At 44.6% G+C, this 24541-nt stretch overlaps 1 protein-coding gene across 6 annotated transcripts in view; it reads left to right on the forward strand.

Moving 5' to 3' along the window:
* Positions 1-24541, forward strand: part of magi2a (membrane associated guanylate kinase, WW and PDZ domain containing 2a) — a 221998-nt gene that overhangs the window by 148245 nt on the left and 49212 nt on the right. For all 6 annotated transcript variants that reach the window (XM_080757862.1, XM_080757863.1, XM_080757865.1 and 3 more), the window contains 3 exons: positions 9524-9581; positions 12089-12210; positions 17649-17831. In XM_080757862.1, the coding sequence (XP_080613988.1) occupies positions 9524-9581; positions 12089-12210; positions 17649-17831 (363 nt within the window). The remainder of the gene's footprint in view (positions 1-9523; positions 9582-12088; positions 12211-17648; positions 17832-24541) is intronic.

Here is a 24541-nt window from a genome sequence, read left to right on the forward strand (position 1 = left end):
GAAGACACGGTTATCACCATGTCCCACGGGCAGCCCCCCCCCCGCTCTCTTACGTTTACGCTGAAGCAGCGCTCCTGTGCGTTTTCCAGTCACACACATCACTGGCTCTATACGTTAGGAAGAGACCGTAGGAAGCACGCTCGCTCAGCCACGGGGAGAACTCGCTTGTGTGTCCTCATCACAGGGTTCAGACAGGTTCTGTGGCAGCGAGAAGCTGGCATTTGCTAGTTAATCAGGGACCTTTAAACCCATTCTGACCTGAGATCAGATTCTAAAATTGTCTTCCACATCCTGACAGTTTTCATTCTGACCTGAGATCAGATTCTAAAAATGTCTTCTATGACAGTCGCTCTTCGATTTTTCAAAAATAGCAGACCTACAAGCTCGTAGCGCGCCACTTGTAGAGCTCATAGCGCCCCCCGAATAGACACTCACAGCTACTACAAATGTGCACAAATTACAAGTGTTGTGTGTGTGTGTGGTCTGCACTCATGAATATTTTATGAATTACAAGTGTTGTGTGTGTGGTCTGCACTCATGAATATTTTATGAATTACAAGTGTTGTGTGTGTGGTCTGCACTCATGAATATTTTATGAATTACAAGTGTTGTGTGTGTGTGTGTGGTCTTTACTCATGAATATTTAATGAAAGTATCAGTTCCGAGTCACACCGCTCTGTGGAGAGACTGGAGCTTAAGTACAAGTATCAATACTACAATGTAGAAATACTCTGTTACAAGTAAATGTCCAGAATTCAAAATGTATACTAGAAAAGTATTGGTCTCAAAATGAACTCAAATAACAGTACTACTTATGCAGAATGTTCATGTTTTCAAAATGTCAAAAAATCATTTGAAAATATCCGAAATGTATAGGGCTGAAGCGGTATATAATGTATGTTTTGTAGTTCTAATCAAAATCTGCAAATTAACTAAAGTAACTAAACTAATTGGAAATTGGAAATACTCAAGCTAATTATACATTCTAAATGTCTCTGCCCATCGGCCGTCTCCAATGATCTAATATCTACAGTGGTATGGTTTCTCCTCCAGTATGGGATACGCTTGGTGTTTCCTCAGATGACTCACTGAAATGATTGTCACACCGTTTTCAGAGGAATGGTTCCCCCCCCAGTGTGGCTATACGCCAGTGACGTAGAGTCTGTGGGGGCCGGGGGGCCAGGGCCCCCATGAGGATTTTCGGGGAATTCCTAAAACTTTAACACCTCTTGGCCCCACCCAAGTACTCAAATGCTAATCGGGTTTCTTTTGTTTTCACCTAGCCAGGTAGGTATAAAATATGCCTACAGTACTGTACTCTGCTTACTTGTTTTCATTCACAATGAAACCACCACCAGCTAAGAAGGTCTTCGTCCAGAGAAAGCTACAGTTCGCCAACTTTACCAATCTGTAAATAAAAGTACCAGCGAAAACAATTTATTTTGTTGGGGGAGGGGGGATTATGAAATCTATTGGTCCCTGCTATACGCCGATGCCTCCATGCAGTTCAGCTGACATAGTAAAACCTTTGTCACACTGCAGTACAATGGAATGGTTTTCCCCCAGTGTGGAAACGTTGGTGTGTCTGCAGACCACCTAACTGACTGAAACTCTTTGTCACATTGTTTACAATGCAAAGGTGGACACGCTGATGTGTTTCCAGATTACTTTTATGACTGAAACTCGACACTATTATGGGGGGGGGGTCATGGGTTTTCTATATACATATGTACATATGGAGGATAAAAAGTGAGGGCAGAAAAGTGCCCCTCCTATATTCAGCTATTGGTGTCGATGTTTTTGTCCTACACAAACATTAAATTCCCATTGACAATGAATTGACACTTTTACGTCATAGTTTCTGAGCAAATCATGTCACGACATGTTACGTCATGATGATGTCCGATGATAAGAGCGCCCCTCACTTCACACGGGTGTGATTGTTTTTGTGACAAGTGACAATCTACATTGACTTCCTCCGCATTTTGTTGAAGATTACCAGGATTCACATATCCCAGATTGCTTCACCTCAAAACAAAAATAGTTAGATGATTGAGAGAGAGAGAGAGAGAGAGAGCACGGGAGGGAGGGAGAGCTAAACAGAAGTGTGGAAAATCCCAGCACTGTCTTCTAGGACAGGGGTTCTCAAACCGTGGGTCGAGACCCCTCGGGGGGTCGCCAAATTATTTTGAAGGGTCCTCAAATTATAAAATAAAAATAAATAAAAATAATCATTTTTTTTAATGAATGGCTGGAAAATGGAAATGAAGAGTTTACATAGTACATGCATAAACTTTTCCTAATGATCATATCTGGTTTCAGTATTAATTTATGATTTGTATTGGGGGTGGGGATGGGCTGGGGACCCCCGGAAATGCTTTGGCCATGGGTCGCGACTAAAAACGTTGAGCACTCCTGTTCTAGGACTGTGGTTCCGGCCACATTAGAAAAGGAAAGGGGATGAAATATGCATGAGCTTCTGAGCACCAAACTTGACTTCAAAAAGGTCCTCTGTGAGAGTGCACGAGAAAAGTGTTTTCTCTCCTCCGTGTCCCTTCATGTGGTCTTTGAATGCCTGGGAGGACACACACGCCGCGCGCACATGCTGTTATAGAAGCATGCAGGAGGAGGAGACGAGAGACCGAGGGTGGACCCTCCGTCCGTAGGGACATTAAACCAGGGAAGACGCTTACAAGGGCATTGTCTCTGTGTAAGTTGATGGACCTTTACTTTTAGGATGGCACTATACTAGTGACCTCTATACGACACTATACTAGAAGTATAGTGTCCACCCACAGACTGTGGGTGGGGGGGGGTCCCTTTCAGTGGTGGAAAGTAACAAAGTAAGTTTACTTAACCCATTTAGGCCTGACCTCGAAATTCCAGTTTTCTGAAATAAATATTTTCACGATTTTTTTCAAAAGTAGCAGACCTACGTACAACCTCGCCACCGAGTGGCTTGTAGATCTGCTATTACCTCTTCAGCTGTATATGCATTTTCAGATTTGTATACATTTGAAACTACTTTTTCCACCACCCTTTACACAAATGTTTTCTTTCTTTCTTTCTTTTCGAGGCTATGCCCAGCCCTTCCGGGTTTGTGTGAACACAAACATTGGCTTGTGATTGGCTGATCACCCCATAGCGATAATTTTGATTGGCTGAGCAAAGTACATATTGAAGGTAAAAGTGAGGGCAGAAAAGGTGAAAGGTGAAAAAGTGATTGGGCCGGAATGAATGATTTGTGAATTGTGATGATTTCATTGGCTGAGCACGGAATGTGATGTATGCAGGCGATGCGTGATGCCATAAGAGCGCCCCTCACGTCACACACGTGTGATTTTTTAAGTGCCCGCCCGAAAGTTTCAGTCAATAGTTCCCTGGATACATGCAGAGTGACACACACACGCACACACACACACACACACACACACAAACACACGCACACGCACACACATACACTGACATGCACACACACGTCCCAGAAGAGTTGGCACTCCATTGCCAGCTGCTGACAGTGAGTGTTTATAGACGGCACTCAGTAGAGCTTGACCAAAAAAAGACAGCCCTGCCAAGTTCAGCATTTATCAGTGCCCTACTCAGCGAAGGTAATGGTGTGTGTGTGTGTGTGTGTGTGTGTGTGTGTGTGTGTGTGTGAACATGTGTGTGTGTGTGTGTGTGTGTGTGTGTGTGTGTGTGTGTGTGTGTGTGTGTGTGTGAACGTGTGTGTGTGTGTGTGTGTGTGTGTGTGTGTGTGCGTGTGAACGTGTGTGTGTGTGTGTGTGTGTGCGTGAACGCGTGCATGCGTTCTATTCCAGCCATTACCCCAGACAGTGATGTGTCAAATGGCCGGGGCGGGGTGTGTCTGTCTGTGTGTGTACGCATCTGAGATGTTTTCACTCACACACCTGCACTCAACGAACGCCCAAGTCACATGGCTCCCCGCAGGTCCTTTCCTGGACGTTTTAATAGAACGTTTTTTTCATTAGATAGAGCCGTGTGGCTGCAGATACATGGCAGCACTTTGATCTTGTGTGTGTGTGTGTCTGTGTGTGTGTGTGTATGCGCACTGTGCACATGCAACCCTCCCCCAAGACTATACATGTGCCATGTGCTTCAGTGACTGTGTGTGCGTGTGTGCGTGCGCACTCATGTTTGCGTGTGTGCATGTGTGTGCGTGCACACGCTCCACTGTTTGCGCGTGTGTTTGTGGAGCTCAGTGAAGGTGAGGACATGAAACAATCTCTTTCATATTTAATGAGTGGAGATGGAGAGGACTGAAGGAATGAAGCCATGTTCACACAGGACGTATTCCCCCATGCGCTGTCAGGCTGCTTCCAGCACTCACATCAATCTGTGTGCGCGTGTGTGTGTGTGTGTGTGTGTGTGTGTGTGGTAGGTACGTGCATTTCTGTGAGAGTGCATGCAAAAAAAGTTTTTCCTATTGAAAGTTTAATAATTTGTGTTGTGGGCATGGGGGTGAGGGAGGCATTATAATGCACTGCGCCAGTACTGTTTGGATGTATACTCGTATTGGTCTGGGGCCCTAGCAGTCTATTAAGGTCTGTTTAACTGAGCCAAACAATAACGTTTTTAATATTGTATGGCTAGACTGCCTTTGTGTATATTCTTTTTGTCTGTGTACAGTACTGTATGTCAGTTTGTTTATGTACTGAAGCAGTGGGGGAGAGTAACTACTGTAAGTGCATTTACTCATACTTATTACAATTATGAGGTGTTTGTACTTTACTTGAGTGATTCCACATTCCCAATACGTCTACTCGGAGAGACAAATATTGTGCTGTTACTACATTTATTTGAAAACTTTAGTTACTTTGTAGATTTTGATTATTACTACAAAACACATAGCCTGTACGTGCATTAACCACTTCAGCCCTATATATACATGTCGGCCATTTGAAAATACCCGATCTACAAGCTCACAATGCGTCACCATGTGAGCTATTCTCTGAACATGTATAAATGAGTACTTTCACTTTTGGTACATTCTTGCTTTTACTCAAGTACATTTTGATATCCAGACTTTTGCTTGTGACAGAGTATTTCTATATTGCAGTATTGATCACATTTTACTTAACCCCTTTTGGTGCTAGCATTATGTTATGCTTTAGCTATTGAAAAATAGCAGATCTACAAGCTCGTAGCGCGCCACCGAGTGGCGCGCTACGAGCTTGTAGATCTGCTATTTTTTTTAAATCGAAGAACCACTGACAGAAAAACGTAGCTTTTTCAGAAAACTGTAGAAGATATTTTTAGAATCTGATCTCAGGTCAAAATGGGTTTAATTAAAAGAAAATGTGAGTACTTTTTCCCACCACTGTTCTGAAGCGACATCTTGCTTTGTAACAGCCACGAGCCAATTAGAGCCCACCCCTCCCCCTTGTATGCTACGAGTCTATTATTATAGGGAGCATTATCTCGCCTATTATCTCATGCTCTCATCCTGATTATCTTTAGTGCAGTTGCTAATCAAAACAAAGCTTATTCATAAGCGTCACCGGAAGGCAAATTATGTGAGTCACACTGGGTTCAGCCAAGATGCTAATTGGTCAGGAGTCTAATGGTACTAAGACGCTAACACTACTGGATTCCCACCACGGGCCAGTGTTGTTTTTGGCAGCAGATTTGTGGTTTTAGTCATATTCTTTTGAATAGTTTTCATTTAGTTTTAGTCACATTTTAGTCACCTGGAATGTGTTGGTGTTAGTCTAGTTTTAGTCGACTATCGTATGATTTTAGTCGACTAAATCTACAATTGATTTAGTCGACCAAATTGTATTTTGTTGGGCCTTGATGCCGTTGTATTGTAATGACTGATTTTGCTCACAGCTTGTAGAGCAACTAATTGTAAAATGACTTCTGGATCTCTTGTCCACTGGTCCCTTCATAACATTTTAGTTTTTATTTGTCGACAAAATTGCCAATATATTTAGTCTTAGTTTTAGACGTCATAGCTTAGTTTTCATTTTGTTTCCATTTAGTTTTCGTCAGTGAAAAAAGGTAGTCGACGGACATTATTCGTCTTAGTCTAGGAAAACAACACTGCTTCACTTAGCACATCCTAGAGTGCTAAGCAAACGGGGAGTGACTCCTTCAAGCCATGTTTTTATGAGATATACTGTACGTATATATACGTTCGCTTGGTGAGGCGTGAGCTGACGAAAGGCGAGAGCCTGAAAATTCAGCCCGGCATGAATGATGCCTGGGTCAGGGCTGTGGAGATGACGGAGGTGCTTTGATCTCCCAGAACAAAAGCGATAGATGCAGCACGCTCCCCGTGAAGAGGGAGATGATGGCTGGGGGGGGGGAAATTGCGTACGAATGCCTGCCTGTGAGAGAGAGAGAGAGAAATAACGCTTCACGCATGCACACCCACGTTCGTATGGCGAGAGAGACGATGATATTGATGCCTGTCCTTTTGAGGAAAGCCTGTGTTTTTATTGACCTCCTGGCAATATACCGGCGCTCGCGTCCGACGGAAAAGGCTACTCCAAGTGGCTTGTAGTGCGAGCGTGAAAATCAGTTGTTTTCAGCAAGCAACAGCAAAGTACAGCATAATGAAAAGCAATGAGCTAAAGGGCCGCCGTTGTCCCTGAAGCCCCCTTAGCTATTAAATGAAGAATAGAATCACTGTAAAACCACGGCCTTGCATGGCTTATTGCTTTTATAAAAGCTTTTACCCAAATGTGACGACATGAAATGCATACAACCCACATTTCCCAATGCCACTACAATAATCATTTCTACAAGAAAGTAGTCCCCGGACTGCCTGCATTGGCCTGCATTTGTGTGCACATGCTATACAAATGCATGGAAGGTCCTAATGTTGATATACTGTAAGCAGTCACGGCAGGTGTGTGTGTTATAGAGCATTTTACAATGGCTTCCTATCCGTTTTATAAATTGGGTTTTAATCCATTCTGGGCGGGAACCCCTTTTGGTGCTTTTTAAGCATTGTGTTATGCTTTAGCAGATCTACAAGCTCATAGCGCGGCACCGATTGCCACGCTATGAGCTGTAGGTCTGCTATTTTTGAAAAATCTTGAAAATGTGCCTGAAATCATTGAATATATATTCTTTCAGAGCGAGTTTTTAACTCAAATATTTGCTACTGGGAGGGTCCCTGGAACAACATATTCTCAGATGGGGGTCGGCAGCCAATTACATAATACTTTTTGTGGTCCTTGACATGAAATATTGAGCACCACTGATATAGAAACACAAGGTATTTATTTTTTTATTTTTTATTATTTCGACGTCAGGCCTAAATGGGTTAAGTACCCAATCCCTAGGAGGGGAGATCGTTGGTTTTATTAATCGGCTTACTCACCCCATCAATTTAAATTGGAATTTTATCAAATTATGCATTTTACACTTAATGTTTCAACCCATTCCATGCACCAGTAGGGTGGGCTGCTTTCTTTCATAAGAAGTTATACAATGAACATTTTATATCGCCACGTCTTATCCTCATTCCGACAATGACTCACATTGTCTATAATCTTCTAACTAATGGGCTTTCAATTAAAAACGATCACATGTAATGTGTCAGTAATTGCATTTGAACTTTTTTTTTGCCTGGGTTTTATTTTTAAAGAAAAAACGAACAGAAAACATGTCACCGGCGTTGAGTGAACGCCTCATTGACAGGCTTGCACGCATTTGATGTGTGTTTGTTTGTTTAGATCGTAATGTATGCAACGTAATGTTTCGCACATCAAAACGCAATATGTATATCCACACTATGCAGCGTATACATATTTTACAAATATACAATATGGTCCAATTAGTATAAATATTTAGTGTTGTTTGTGATGTTCACAGCAGAGGCTTCACTTGATGCACTATAATTAACACCCTGCGCTACGTTTTAGACCGTGGTGGAAAGTAACTACGTATTTTTTTTTAAACTTTTTTTGAGTATTTCTAATTTCCAGTGTTTTTTACCTCTAACCCATTCTGACCGGGAACCCGTTTTGGTGTCATAGCATCATGTTATGCTTTAGCTATTGAAAAATAGCAGATCTACAAGCTCATAGCGCGCCACCGAGTGGCGCGCTACGAGCTTGTAGGTCTGCTATTTTTGAAAAATCGAAGAACGACTGACATTTTTAGAATCTGATCTCAGGTCAGAATGGGTTCATCAGACCAGTGTGTGTCCAGTGGAAACCTCATATGAATCTGATCTCAGGTCAGAATGGGTTAAAACTTGTGTTAGTAGTTTCTGTAGATTTGGACTGGAGCTCTTCAAGGGTCCAAAGAAATGGCTCCGTGGCAATTTCATCTGATTTCCGACCTGTTCCGAGATCTCTTTCAAAGGGCGGCGAGCCCGAGCGAGATTGGATTACTTAAGACGTTCCCGAGACCTGACCCATAGGCAGACATGAATGTGGACTTTATGAAATAATATAGCTGACCAATTACCATTTTATGATTAAAGTGAGAAAGAGTTCCGTTTGGAACAGCGGAGGGTGCAGACTGGGCTATGAGCAACGGAGGAGACTGGTCTCGTCTCCTCGGCGTGTGCGTGCATTTAACCTACTTATATTAATTTGCTTTGAGCTTCTCTTAAAGTTCTCTTTCACCTCGTCGAGGTCAACAACTGTTTGTCGGGATCCATCATCCATGATTATAATAATCACACCGGTGTTTTCAAATCAGTCCGCCCTGGCTTGGTACGCATCAAGCATCAACCAATGTCGAGGCGCTATAGCTCGGCCCTAGTGGTAAGAGCGGGGACTGCAGGCGGTACCCGTGCAGAGTTATGACGAGGAAACCCTGTGCAGCTGGGGTTTTTAACATTGAGCGCTCGTTTGCACTTCCGCATTTTGGACGGGTGCAGTACTTAGTTTAGACAGTTTTTGGTTTAGACTAGTCATTGGTTAGACCAGTCATTAGTCCTACAACTATAACCCATCTCAAACCCTCACCATAAACCTAGCCTCCCACGGGGCAGCACACCTAAACCTGACCTTAACCCATGTCTAACCACGGGGCAGCACACCTGAACCTGACCTTAACCCATGTCTAACCACGGGGCAGCACACCTGAACCTGACCTTAACCCATGTCTAACCAATGACTAGTCTAAACTACGTATGCACCCCTTTTGGACACCACATTTTGGTGTCCAAATCGGAAAAAATGCGGAAGTAGACGGTTCTTCCGGGTGCTTCAAAACACCACTGAAATGAATAGTCTCTATCCTTTTAATACTCTATGGTACGCATGCGCACACAGCGTAGCTCTGATCCTAAACATAATCATCACACAAGCAACACAGCAGTGCATGTCGCTGCTACACCTAACCTGATCCTATAGGTCCGCCTAAACTATCACACAAGACCTTTTTAGAATCTGATCTCAGGTCAGAATGAGTTAACACAATCGTATAGGTCCAGCAAATTAATGACAATGCAATGCACACTGTAAACTAATATCGACGAAGACCGAATGCATGTGGAATAAACATAAATATCATCACCGTCTTTCTTTTCTTACAGAGCTTCCGTACGGCTGGGAGAAAATCGATGACCCCATTTACGGCAGCTACTATGTGGAGTAAGTCGGGTACATGTTTAATACGTAATGGAGTGTGTGTGTGTGTGTGTGTGTGTGTGTGTGTGTGTGTGTGTGTGTGTGTGTGTGTGTGTGTGTGTGTGTGTGTGTGTGTGTGTGTGTGTGTGTGTGTGTGTGTGTGTACGGGGGTGTATCCAAGTGGCACGCTGTGCATTAATCATATTTATTACCTCGTGCACGCACTGTGCTGGTGCTGTTGCCAGGACACAGCTGCTCCCTTTTCCGGAGACTAATGGGCCCGTCCAAGAGTGGGTGTGTGTGTGTGTGTGTGTGTGTGTGTGTGCGTGCGTGCGTGCGTGAGTGTGTTAGGTCATGTGTATGAATCAGTTTCTTCATTAAAGACAAGCGTATCCGGGCGGCGGCGGGCAGAGCCATATAGAGTTACGACATTGAGGGGGGCAGAAAACGGAGCGCCCGAGCGCTGTTCGCGCAGCCCTGGATGGAGAGGGACGAGAAAAATAGCAGATCTACAAGCTCGTAGCGCGCCACCGAGTGGTGCGCTACGAGCTTGTAGGTCTGCTATCTTTTGAAAAATCGTACAACATAAACATTACAGAGACTTTAGTTGTCACTGTACAATACCGTACAATACTTTTGGCATGTTGCACACTATTACAAAAACTAAAAAAAGAAACGATTCTAAAATAAAGAGATTTAAGATCATTAACTAAAGCTGGGCTGTTGCCTGAGTCCAGTGCATTCTGCCTGCTTCCGGTCCAGAACTTTTATTTGTCACTGTTCGCGATGCCCTTCGGCAATAAAGGTCTATGTAGAAGAGCCGCCGTTGGACTGGTCCCACGAAGTGAACACAGAGTTGTCGCAACTCTTTGTTACTCTATGGCTCTGGTGGTGGGTAACTGGGTAACGTAACTCGAGAACCGTTTGCCCCACCGACTCCAAATTTGACACACGCGTTCCACACCACCACACACACACACGGAGTGCAGTGGCTCACTCTATCCCTGAGCTATTGAAAAATAGCAGATCTACAAGCTCATACCGCGCCACAGAGTGGCGCGCTACGAGCTTGTAGGTCTGCTATTTTTGAAAAATCGAAGAACGACTGGCATGGAAACTGTCAGGATGTAGAAAACATTTTTAGAAACTGATCTCAGGTCAGATGGCATGCGCCTGGACCGCTTGGCCACATAGCAGGTTTATTTTTAGACTGCCGGGAGTGCACTATTACGGCCGGCCGGGGAGGTCTCGTATATATACATACTGCTACTTGGCAGTGCACCATGTATAGCTCTGGGGATGCTGTTATTGAGACTGACACACATATATACCAATACTGTGAATGGAAGCTCCACATTACGTACATGTGTGTGAGCAACATGACGGGAGGGAGGACGAAAGGAGGGACCAAAGTGAGAGATTGTGGTGAGTACGTAGGAAAGGTTTGCGAGTGCACGTGCACACACGTGCTTCTTGTACGAGCAGAAGTGTGAGGATTACAGTGCAGTCTTCTTGGGAGAAGCGGGGCTTAGGATGTTGTGACGACTAATTGTTTCACAGAAAGGTTACAGTATTCATAGCGTTCAACTTTTCTCTAGGGGTGGTATAAGTGAATCCACTTACCTCACCGATTCGATACCATAATCTATTTTTGAAAAATCGAAGAACGACTGACATAGAAACGTTATTCTAACTTGGGAGCCTGATTGTTCACTTTTTACTCTGCAAAATCCTTCTTTTTGCCGGTCGATTACATAATCTGGGACTCGGGCCACTTAATTAATCATCACAGCCTGAGCCTCAATAGCAGCAGGATTTATTTAGATCTACTGTATATGAGAGAGAGAGAGAGAGAGAGAGAGAGAGATAACCAAATTGCCTCTGTGTTCTTTGCAATGGTTCTCAACAAAATGGTCCTGGAGTGGGTTCCAGGTTGCCCCCATGCAGCTAAATGCTGGAGAGTTGGTCCCTTATTTAATTATGTTTAACTCTTGAGAGCGCACTTCTGCATCACCTAATTTACAAGACGTGCAGTTCCACAATTAGAGAATGTAGAAGCGTTGTTATTTTGATCGTTCACCTGTTATCTCTCCTATAATACCAACATCAACACAGCATGGAATTGTGGACAAAATCCTATTCAAGTAGTTTTGGGATCTGAGAGGCAAAACATCTCATCAAAGGGTATATATATGTTCCGTGGCTCAAATGCTGAATAAATAACGGTACTTGATAATAGGGATGCCCCCGATCACGTTTTCTTGCTCCCGATCCAATGATTTTTGATTATCTGCCGATACTGATCCGAAATTTTATTTTTTACATATCACAATAGTACAATATCCAAAATCACAGACAATATGCAGTCTAATATCACGACATGGATATAATATTGATACTAGCTCCCGATCCAATTTCCGACCATTTGAAAATGACGTGATCGGCCCAGATTTTCCGATCACGTGATGGGATCGGGACCAAACCCTATTGATATGAAACCCACTGTTCTCTTTGTGTTGTCCCACATGCAGCCACATAAACCGAAGGACCCAGTTTGAGAACCCAGTCCTGGAGGCCAAGAGGAGGGTTCTGCAGCAGCAGCAGATGCAAAGCCAGGGTCTGTCCTCACTGCCCCTCCCTACTATTTACAGAGGTAAGATCCTCACTGCCCCTCCCTACTATTTACAGAGGTAAGATCCTCACTGCCCCTCCCTACTATTTACAGAGGTAAGACTGTTTTCCCCATGCGTTTTTTTTCCACTAGCAATTTTGTAGGATATATACGGTCTTCCCTTCCCAAACGGGGTATACATACCTCATTTTAAATAACTCCCCAAAAAAGTGTTATTGAGCTTGGTATTGATTCATAATCGTCTCGCTTATATTTACTGCACAGCAGAGCTCCCGGTCGATCGGGCAGCTCTGCTGTGCTCGATGTGTTTTGCCTGTTTCAAGATGGCGGCGTGCGCAAATGCTCCACACATTTATGGCCATTTATCTCAGAATTACGGCTCACATTGAGCTGGATTGAACAACGCGCCGATGTTTGCGGCTCAATAATAAATCGTCGATACCGCCCGGGTTAAAATATGAATGCTTCTAAAGACTCTTAACCCTCGGCTGCCACCCCAGTAGCAGCTTTTCAGTGCCTTCTGCCAGCTCTATTCATATTCTTAATTCATCATTTTAATGCCAATAGAAAAATCCGTGACATACACACTGTATCTCATTTTAACACGGTGATCCTATAGTATTATACCCAGTCCTGATGGTGCCGGTAACTTCACCATTATGCAGTTTTTTGACCAAATAGAGCGAATCTGGCCAGTCGTGTCCGCCCTGAAACTAGGAGGTCGGGGGTTCGATCCCCGGCCGGGTCATACCAAAGACTATAAAAATGGGACCCTCGCTCACTCGATTCACAATCATTGTGAATTTTCCGAACGCTAAACCCTAAAATGTAGGCTGATTGTTAACTGTTGAATTCCAAAACGAATACTTGTGTTTGTTTTGTGTATATATGTACGTCATATGGACGTCATTCACGTCCGCTCTGTGTCACACCGAGTAGGAGACAGACAGGTGCCCGTGAAATGGACGAGATCTGTTTCCATAGCAACGTAATATAGCCAACCACTTGAGAGTGTGCCTCCATGGTTACCCTCTCTGTGTAGAGTCCAGTGAAGCTCTCTCTCTCTCCACCCCCACCCTCGCCCCCAATTTCTCCAAGTCCTTCCTATTCCATCCTTACAGTGTTGATTTTGTTGACTGAAACTGTTCGTCGACTACCTTTTTTCTCTGACTAAACCTAAATAAAGACAATGACAAAAAGAGATCCTGTAGAACTTAAAAGACAAGACAAGTCATGGCCTGGGCCCGCGGCTGAGCGGTCCAGGCACCGATTGGCCGGTAATCGAGCCTGGCGACGTGTTGCGGGTTTGAGTCCCGAGCCCGACGACCTTTGCTGCGTGTGTGTCCCCCCCCCCATCTCTCTCTCCCCCTTTCCTTACAAGCTACTGTAACCTATCAATAAAGGCAAAATAACAAACAAAACAGCAGATCTACATGCTCACGTGACTCTATTTTCAGCATGCAACCAATTGCGACGCCATCGAGGCCCGTCGAAACACATTTCCAGTCGAAACACATGACACAGTCAACCGTAGAGTGTAGATTCAGTCGCGACTAAAAAAATCTTTTGACATTTAGTCGACTTAAAAACCAGACGGACAACCGAAACATTTCAGATGGCTAAAAAAAATAGGACTAAAACCAAAACGGAAATTTCATTCAAAAGACAAAAAAAACTCAAAATCAAAATTTGCTGTCAGAAAATCAACACCACTCCATGCTGCCGACCTCTTCTCCCCCCCCTCCCCCCCCAATCACTCTCGCCCCCCTCCCCCCACATCGCCAGTGGAGGATGTCTGCCCCTGGGCCACCACCACCACCACCACCAGACCCTCCGTGGCGGGACCCGCCCACGGCGGGCCGGCTCGCCACCCCCACCCCCACCACAGCCTCGGTGGCGACGCCGCCAGCGTGTGCCCTCTTCGACACGCTCTGATGAACGTGTGTCCGCACCTCCTAAACCTCCAGCAGCCGCCGCCATCAGAGCCTCCTCCTCCTCCTCTCCACACCCGCACCGTGGTGCTAAAGCAGCCTGGCGGTAGCCCCGCCCTCTCCTTGTGGCACTTAGTAGTCAGTAAGTAGTAGAGGCAGTGGTGGAGGGACCAAAAAAAAGTAACGTTTTTACTTAAGTGCAAGTGTTAATACAATTGACCCATTCTGACCTGAGATCAGATTCTAAAAATGTCTTCTACATCCTGACAGTTTTCTGAAAAAGCCATGTTTCTATGTCAGTCGTTCTTCGATTTTTCAAAAATAGCAGACCTACAAGCTCGTAGCGCGCCACTCGGTGGCGTGCTATGAGCTTGTAGTTCTGCTATTTTTCAATAGCTAAAGCATAACATAAGTTACAAGTAAAAGTACTTGTACTTGTATTAAAAGTGAGAAGTGCTCGTTGTGCAGAAAGTTCCCATTTCGAGTTTTCAAAATGTATAATGATCGTTTGAAAATAGCCGATCTACAAGCCCACGATTTGCCGGACTTGTAGATCGGCTATTTTCAAATGGCCGAAAAATGTATATAGGGCTGAAATGGTCAAATGTATGTTTTGGAATAATATTCAAAATCTACAAAGTAACCAGTAACCAAATAAACGTAGCAGAGTAGAAGCACAGTATTTGGATGTAGTGGAGCAGAATTAAAAGGAAATTGGACAATTGTACTTAAGCACAGCACTTAAGTAAATGTACTTGGTTCCTTTCCACCACTGTAAAGTAGGCCAGGAGAGACGAAACGGAAACGAGACGAACCTATACACTTACTCACTTGTTGTCTCCCTGTAGTCCTTCCCCACTGCCTGTTCTCTCCTTCCAATCCGCTGGCTGACTCTAAGCATGCAATTAAGCTAACGAGCCCGGGTCTTCCCCCCCCCCGTGGCGATTTTCGAGGGGGTGGATATTTGTGGGACGTACGCCGAGCTCACATGGGAGCCAAACGACGGGCGGATAACGAAGCGACGGAAAAACCCGATGGACGTGTAGCGGCAGCAGCACGCTCTATAGCCACGTCTCCCTCCCTCCGCCGAGGAAAGGGATAAAAGGGAGATTCGGTCGAGTGTGACGAAGCTCGTCGGCCCCCCGAGAGACTCACTCGTTTTGGCTATACGGGGGACAAGAAACGTACCCGTTTCTTTCCCTCTCCTTTTCTCCAGGCTCCTCCCTCCCCCCATGCACCCTCGTCCTCCTCCCAGCAATCCTGTCCTGGAACTGGTTCCCGAGTCACTCCTGACGGCAAGCGTATATCGCTTTAAACATGCGTCGTGCCAATTCCTTGTTGCTTCCTTGGGAACGTAGGATGGGACTGATATAATACTGCAGCGTTCTGGCACCGCTCCCCCTCCGCACACTCCATTTCATGTCTTTGCTGTTATATACGCTTTCCGTGCCTATACTCCAGCTTTCTGGCATGGGGGGGGGGGGGGGGGGCGAGTGTATACCAGATGAACTGATATCTTAAAGAGAAGGGACTTTCTTGGCAATAGCACTTTGCACGGGAGCAAAAAAAACGAAAGTGCCGTACCATAGCAGCATCTCTCAGCACCACGCAGCCACGCTGCAGTCAGACAATAGCCTGCTTTCCTGTGGATGCAGTGCCTCCTCCTCCTCCTCAGTGGAGAAGCCTTACCTGCTCCTGCCTCGCCTCGGGCCACCCCGACTTTATCCTGCCTCAGCGCCGAGGACCCTTCTTTCCCTGCTGTGAAGCATAGTGTTAATTACTGGTGTGTGTGTGTGCGCGCGCGCGGCCGCGCGCGCGTGTGTGTGTGTGTGTGTGTGTCAGTACTCAACCCCAATACTTGGAGTCAAAGTATAGATACTCCTGGTCACGTATTACTCGACTGCAAGTGAAAGTGCATTTGCTTTGCACTGCACTGTATTGAGTATTGACATTTAAAAAGAAAATTTTAATAGATCTTAAAAATAGAGCTTAAGTGTTTAATTAAAAAAAAGTATCCCAAAGAAACAGAAACAAATGGTAAAGTACATAATACAAGACTACAAATGTACCTAACGGTACTCAAGTATTGGTAATAGGCTCTAAGTATGCACACAGAATAACTCTCCAAGCCCATTCCCTAATTCCTTCACAGGTGTTACTGATTATACTAATGAAGGCTCTGTTCCATTCTGGTCAAACAGTCAGTGTTAATGATACTATAATGAAGGCTCTGTTCCATTCTGGTCAAACAGTCAGTGTTAATGATACTAATGAAGGCTCTGTTCCATTCTGGTCAAACAGTCAGTGTTAATGATACTAATGAAGGCTCTGTTCCATTCTGGTCAAACAGAGTCAGTGTTAATGATACTATAATGAAGGCTCTGTTCCATTCTGGTCAAACAGAGTCAGTGTTAATGATACTATAATGAAGGCTCTGTTCCATTCTGGTCAAACAGTCAGTGTTAATGATACTAATGAAGGCTCTGTTCCATTCTGGTCAAACAGAGTCAGTGTTAATGATACTATAATGAAGGCTCTGTTCCATTCTGGTCAAACAGAGTCAGTGTTATTGATACTTTAATGAAGGCTCTGTTCCATTCTGGTCAAACAGAGTCAGTGTTAATGATACTAATGAAGGCTCTGTTCCATTCTGGTCAAACAGAGTCAGTGTTAATGATACTAATGAAGGCTCTGTTCCATTCTGGTCAAACAGAGTCAGTGTTAATGACACTAATGAAGACTCTGTTCCATTCTGGTCAAACAGAGTCAGTGTTAATGATACTAATGAAGGCTCTGTTCCATTCTGGTCAAACAGAGTCAGTGTTAATGATACTAATGAAGGCTCTGCTCCATTCTGGTCAAACAGAGTCAGGGTGCTGCTAGTGTGCATGTTGGCACACTGGAAACACTCTGCTCTACACCAGTGGGCCTCAAAGTGTCCTGGAGTTGGTTCCAAATGGCCCCCTGTAGGTTACTGGGCACAAATAACCACTTTGGAGGAAAAAAAGTCGTTAAAGATGTCATGGGTTACAGAACGAGTTAACACCTGTGGGAAGTATATAGGGAAGGGGCCCCGGAAGTAAAGTACAGTTTTTCTGTGTGCATAGAGCCTGTATTGGCTATACAGTCCACCACTGGGGTGTGTGTGTGTGTGTGTGTGTGTGTGTGTGTGTGTGTGTGTGTGTGTGTGTGTGTGTGTGTGCGTGCGCGCTGTGTATGCGTGTCATTAGGGCATTTACTTCTAGTCATTTTTACTAGTTGACTAGTTGCCTATTTTACTAGTCGACGTTTAACCACCTATTATGTAAAAACTATAATCTACCTGATCTTGAGGCCTACAAAATCAAAAAGCTTTTTGTTTTTTTTCTTATCAACTAGTCAACTAGTACCAGCAAGGTCGACTAGTGGATTTACTAGTCGATTAGTAAACTAGTCGACTAGTTGCTTAATGCCCTACGTGTCATATATACTATGTGCGTTCACGTCTTGCGCGTGTCTCTCTCTCTCTCTCTCTCTCTCTCTCTGCAGAGAAGCCACTGTTCACGCGGGACCCCGCGCAGCTGAAGGGCAGCTTCCTGACGACGGCGCTCCAGAAGAGCACCATGGGCTTCGGCTTCACCATCATCGGAGGGGACGAACCCGACGAGTTCCTCCAGGTCAAGAGCGTCATCCCCGACGGGCCGGCCGCGGCCGACGGCAAGATGGCCACAGGTACGTGAGTATATATATATATATACACGCCACTCTGGTTCTTTTAAAGCCATTTATAGGCCTGGTGTCGATATTTAGAAAATTACTTTTTAAAATGTATTTCTTTCTGAAAAACCTCATGTTTCTATGTCAGTGGTTCTCAATGGTTCATGTCAAGGACCTACGTACCTCGCGCTGTCAAGTCTGCTCTCTCTCTACAAGCGTTGATAATATTCCAAACAAGATGCTCGGCTATAAGTCAGAAATGAGGACGGAACATCGCCAGTTCTGATCGAAACCACGGAGAGCGCCGTAGATTCAGAGATATGGCCCGCCGTCGTAAACGAGGAAGTGAACGGCTGCGCGCAAAACATGTCCAGGAGCGCTGCACAAGGCGTTGCCTATAGCAACGGCAATACAACCGTGCGTGCATCTGTGTGTGCAAGACAAGTGCCCGTGTGTGTGTGTGTGTGTGTGTGTGTGTGTGTGTGTATACGTGCCATCTGCAGTGCCGTGCGCTCTTCCATTAATCATGATGGGGTCTTTATGAGCACCATAACTCCTGGCTGGAGCCACGCGGGACTGGGAGACTGCAGCACTGCACGCACGCACACACGCACGCGGAACATATCTACATAAACATGTGTAAACACACACACACACACACACACGGCTGCACTGAAGGTCAGGACTATAGCAGGTGTGTCAATGCTCTCAGTATGCACTGATGTGTCTATATCTGCTGCTCTGGATGGGAGCGCACGCACACACACACTCACTGATGTATCTATGTCTGCTGCTCTAGATGGGAGCATGCGCGGTCGCGCACACACACACACACACACACACACACACACACACACTGATGTATCTATATCTGCTGCTCTGGATGGGAGTGCACACACACACACACACACATTTATCACGAGCTTGCGTCAGAATAATAACATAACGTTGAATACATTGTAACACTTTAATATTTCCTCTTTTCCTGTAAAGTAACTGTTTTGGACACAAAACCGATATACGGAGATGTGTTTGGTTTTTTTTTTGTTGTTGCGTCTTTCTTCTCCACCACAGGAGACATTAAGGGGCCTGTATGTGAATTACCTTTTTGGAAATTGGAAATGTGCCGGCGTGAAGTGAGAAAGCGTGGCAGTCCCCGTGCTCTGACGGCGTGTTTGTGTTAGCACCCTCTGGGGGACTAATGGATTATCCTCACCACGCTGCTGCGTATATAACTTAGCTCTCTTCTCTCCCAGTCTCCCCCCCCCCCCCCCCCACAAAAAAGTAATTGAGGGACTCCCATTTTCCGATGTGTTCCTATAACCCCTTCCCCTCACATCTCATCTCATCTATTCCCCATCTCTCCCTCCCCATCCCCCATCCCCCCTCCCCCAGACTCACTGTCCTACTTTTAGCAAAGCCAGCGTCGGCTATCTATCGGCATCCACACACAACCCCGCCACACCTGCATGAGATGTGAAACATCACAATTCCACACGGATGCCTCCGGTGGCTGCCAGGATGGTGTCTAGTGGTGATAGACGGCGCACTGGGTGGGGTTTTTTATTTTGTTCCAGTCACGTCCTCGCCTCCTCAGCAGGATTGCACTAGTGTGACTGTCTTTGTGGGACAGATTTTAATTCATTTGAGGAGTTTCTTTTTTTTCATTTAGTTTTGGTCACATTTTAGACGGCCTGGAATGTTTTAGTGTTAGTCTAGTTGTAGTCGACTAAATCTACAGTTGATTTGACGAAAACAACACTGATCTACGTCTTATCGTCTTTTATAGTGCTTAATACGATCGATTGAGTAGTAATGCTACTTACGTTACTTCAACTTCAAAGAACTTTGTTTCTCCTTTCGGAGACTTCTTTTGTGCAGTGGTAAAGACAACAGAAATCACAGTACACACAAACACAGTTACTATATAAAAGATCACGTTAGCACTGGGTTGCTAGGTGATGGTGTAAACAGGAACGACGCGGGTCATCTTGATCGGCGCGCAAATCCACACCCCATCGCCTGGTTTCTTTCTATGGCCTGTATCTCCGACGCCTTGTCCCAGACAGCACTTCTGGTCAAAGCCAGCTTTATTTGACGGTCCAATGGTCGCCGTAATACTTCCGGTCCGTCACAACAGATACGCTCCTCCAAGTAACATGAGTAACCTCCGGTTTTGCGGTATTTGGCTCTTCCAAAATAAGGGTTGCAAAAATCCTGACTAGTACGATTGTATTAGTACTGTATGTTTTGTCATAATAATAATAATCAAAATGTACAAAGAAACTAGTAACTAATGTTACTTTGTTAAATAAATGTAGCGGAGTAAAAGTACAGTATTTGGATCGGACATGTAGTAGAAGAAGTAGAAGTAGTGGAAATTGGAAATACTCAAGTCAAGTACAAATACCTCAAAATTGTACTTAAGTACAGTACTTGAGCAAATGTACTTAGTTACTTTTCACCACTGGGTAGATGGAATTTTAGACGTTTTTAGAACTCGGATGCTGAATGCCGAACCGGCTGTCTGTGTGTTTGGGAGTGGAGCCCGCACTGTGCCACATTTGTTACAGGAGGGAATTCTGCAGACTTGGCAGCTATGTAATAATGTGTGATGCATTTTGCATAATCTCATGTTTACAATGAAACCTAGAATAGGAACCGAGAAGGATATTAACCCATTTTGGACTGAGGTCGATAAAAAAACCGCTTCAATTTTTTTTCTAAAAAACCCATGTTTTTATGTCAGCGGTGCTCAACCTTTTTCATGTCAAGGACCCCCAGAATTATCTCTTTTGGGCCACGGACCCCCATCTCAAAATATGTAGTTCCGGGGACCCCCAGAAGCCAATATTTTAGTTAAAAATGTTCGCTCTGAAATATATATTCAAACATTTGCGCCACGTTTTCACGACTTTAAAAACATAGCAGACCTACATGAGCTTGTAGATCTGCTATTTTAAATAGCTCAATTATAACATAATGTTTAAAACACCAAAAGGGGTTCCCGCCCAGAATGCGTTAAGCATTCCAGCATATTCAACATAAAATCAGTGTTTCCCACGAAACGGATCACCCCCCCCCCACACACACACACACACACAACCGGCTGAAGAAATAGCAATAGCTCGTGTCTGTATATTATGGCTTACAATAAATATTTCATTTGAACTTCCACCTTGGACTCCCTGAGATAGATGCCTTGAGCTGTGGGGACTTACATTGACTGATTCCCAAAACATATCCGGGCTGCTAATTTGACATTGTTGACGCACTATAAATCTGACTCTGGCAGAATGCCATGGTTCTGTTCATTATCACACAATAATAGACTGCACGCACGCACACACACACACACACACACACACACACACACACACACACACACACACATGGGTCAAGGAGACATGGTGCTATACTGTATGTCAACAGCCAGCTGTTGTACTAGACAGTGCACTGTTTGCTTGAGGTGAATATGTCGGTGTGAATATAATTATGAGCTTTTTGACGGTGAAGGACAGGAGAGATGGAAACATGCATGGGTGTGCAGGGCTTTATAGTTGAGGTCAGTGGTGGGGGAAAAAAAGTGCTCACATTTTTCAGAGGCGCTATAGGCCCTCCTATGTCCAAACTTAGTCCTATAAAGTCCCAGCCCAATCATTTACTTACCTTTTATTTTATTTTATTTAGTTACTTAGAGTAGAGCTTAACAATACTGTTGTCAGTCATCATCCTAAAGAAACATCTGAAAATGATGTTAGGGCGTAAAACCCAACGTTTGCATTGTTGGTTATTCTCATTCTCAAGTGTTATTAATCGAATAAAAGTAACTTATTGCAGAGAAAGTGTTTTTCTTTACAAATCAAAACATTAGCCGAATTAATAATCATATAGCACGCTGTGCTGAAAATACGAGGTTTTAAAAAATATCGATTGAATTGTATCGAAAATCGAATCGTGAATCGAATGACAGACAGACAATGAATCGTGACAGCCCTAATAACTATAATCTATCTCATCCTGAGGCATAAAAAAATTAAAAATCTTATCAACTAGTTAACTATACTGCAGGGGTTCTCAACCCGTGGGTCTCGACCACTCGGGAAGTCTCCAAATTATTTTGGGGGGTCCCCAAATTATATATAAAAAAATAACTTATTTTTTTTTGCAACTGAATGGCTGGAAAATGGAAATGAAGAGGTTACATAGTACACATAGTACATGCATAAACTATATGATTATATCTTGGTTTCAGTATTTATTTATGGTGTATTGTCTAACCCTATTATTAAGGTTATTGTAGCAGTCAATTTATATTGGGGGTCGGGGGGGGGTCCCGAGACATTGCCAAAGCATTTCCGGGGGTCCCCGGCCAAAAACGTTGAGAACCCCTGAACTATAGTACCAACAAGGTCATCTATAGTGGATTTACTAGTCGACTAGTTGAATAGTCGACTAGTTGCTTAAATCCCTAGTATCTATCAACGTGTATACTTAGAGTGTGGAAGCTGGATGCCACTTAATTGTCCTACTATATCGACAATTGATCATTACATTTACACGATAAAGTAGCGCAGTTTTTTACTTGGAATGCGGTTTAACTAGGAACTAGTTGAATCATTTGATGTCAAATACTCGCCGACGATAGTAACGGTGTGTATATGCGTAAATCCCTTTAGGGGTGCATTTTTATCTGAATCAACCCAAGTGTGTGTGTGTGTGTGTGTGTGTGTGTGTGTGTGTGTGTGTGTGTGTGTGTGTGTGTGTGTGTGTGTGTGTGTGTGTGTGTGTGTGTGTGTGTGTGTGTGTGTGTGTGTGTGTGTGTGTGTGTGTGTGTGTGTGTGTGTGTGTGTGTGTGTGTGTGTGTGTGTGTGTGTGTGGAGGGGGGTGCATGTGTTGTCTTATGGTTTATTTTTTTGCAGCTGTGAATGTAATGAAAGCTTAATTGCTGGTCTGCCACAGCCTTGCGTTGCAGACGAGGTCTGTGTGAGAATGGCATGGGACGGACAGTGCAGCACCATGCCACCATGCGCTCGGGTCACAGTCATTTGTTCTCCCGCCTGTGTGCGAGGAAATTGATTGCGACACCTGGGGCTCAAGGCAAATGTCGGCCGCATTTACCTGGATTAATTAAAGCGTCCCTGCATGTCACGTTGCCCTGAGGCGTGTTCTAACTCCATCAATACCAGAAGGAGTATTAGCTACTTAAGCCCACATTTCGTACGCCAAATAGAGAAAAAAGAGGTTCAAGTGAGCTTGTTTGTGAAATTGTTAGCTATAATAACATGCCCAAAATAGGGATGCCACCCACGGTTGAAGTGGTTAAAACGCATACAGCAATTCTCCATGGTAAACCCCAATTTACTGACAATGACTGTGACGTCTTAACTCAATCTAGGCCTTAACGTTCATTGGCTTGTGTCATTTAGTGGGGTCAGCCTTGTTGGTCAGTGGCACCCCGCCGTGGAGCTTCGATTCTCCTTCGGCGATCAATCAGAGGAATCGACGCAACGTCGCCCAAGTTGACTTAGAAGACGTGGCATTGAGCCAGCTGTTAGTGTTTTCCGATAGTCTACCGCTTCCATTTACAAAGCGCCCGCGAGAGAACTGGACAGCATTGTGCCGTTGTTAGCAGGGAGAGGGACAATCGTTTAAAGGACCACTTCACCACTTTTCAACCTATCTTCATATAATAGGTCCTCACTAATAATCATGCAAAAATAAAATATACTCATAGGAGGGTCTGTGTCTCATAGGAGGGCTGTGGGCAGTTTAGAAACCGTCCTCCAGTGACATCATCATTAGGCAGATTCTTTTTTAAACAAGATTCTTTTACAAAAATGTTTTTCCAGGACTAGAAATCCTGCAGTTTCTATTAGCTTCTATCAGACCAGACATGATCCTACTATCCAGGACCACAAAAACCATCTTGGTAGCAGAACTAACAGTGCCCTGGGAGGACAGACTAGGCATCTCTCACCAATTGAAGAAAGCCAAGTACCAAGATTTGATTGATGAGGCTCTTATCAAAGGATGGCACGCATCCCTATTCCCCATCGAAGTTGGCTGCCGTGGTTTCCCAGCAACATCAGTGCGCTACTTCCTGCAGAAGATCGGGTTGGATCCCAAGCAACTGAAGAAAGCCACTGGGGAGATAGCCACTGTAGCCGAGACCACATCAAGATGGATATGGCTGAAGAGAGCCCACAGTTGGAACCCTGCAGGATCCTAGCCCCACTGACAACCAGTCAAGAAGCAGAAGGTATGCGGCCAGGTTCAGACCTGGCTCAGGGAGTAGGACGCCCCTGCCATGCATAGTCCCGAGTCCAGCTGCAGGGAGCGGCAGGGAGACGTCCCTGACCGCGGGCCCCACCATCCGGAGATGTTCTGGGATGAAAGGGGCGAAACATCAAGGAAGGATGGCTCCCAGCTGATGACCCTGACAGCTGGTACTCGCAATGCTCAGATCATCCATCCACCGAGGATTACCAACACTTGTAACCTGCAACACCTGTAAGTAGCTCTAGCAGATTCTGCTTGTAGCAAAGCATCTTCAATGTTTACTTCACCTGTATTCCCCATTGATGATGTCACTGGAAGATGGTTTCTGAACTGCCCACAGCCCTCCTATGAGACACAGACCGAGTAGAAAAAAATTGCGCCATTTTTGTCATGATTATTAGTGTGACTGAACTTCTCAACCCGTCTCTAAGGGAGACGCCAGC

This window comes from Protomyctophum bolini (assembly GCF_963924005.1).
Source record: "Protomyctophum bolini genome assembly, chromosome: 23".
Classification (NCBI taxonomy): domain Eukaryota; kingdom Metazoa; phylum Chordata; class Actinopteri; order Myctophiformes; family Myctophidae; genus Protomyctophum; species Protomyctophum bolini.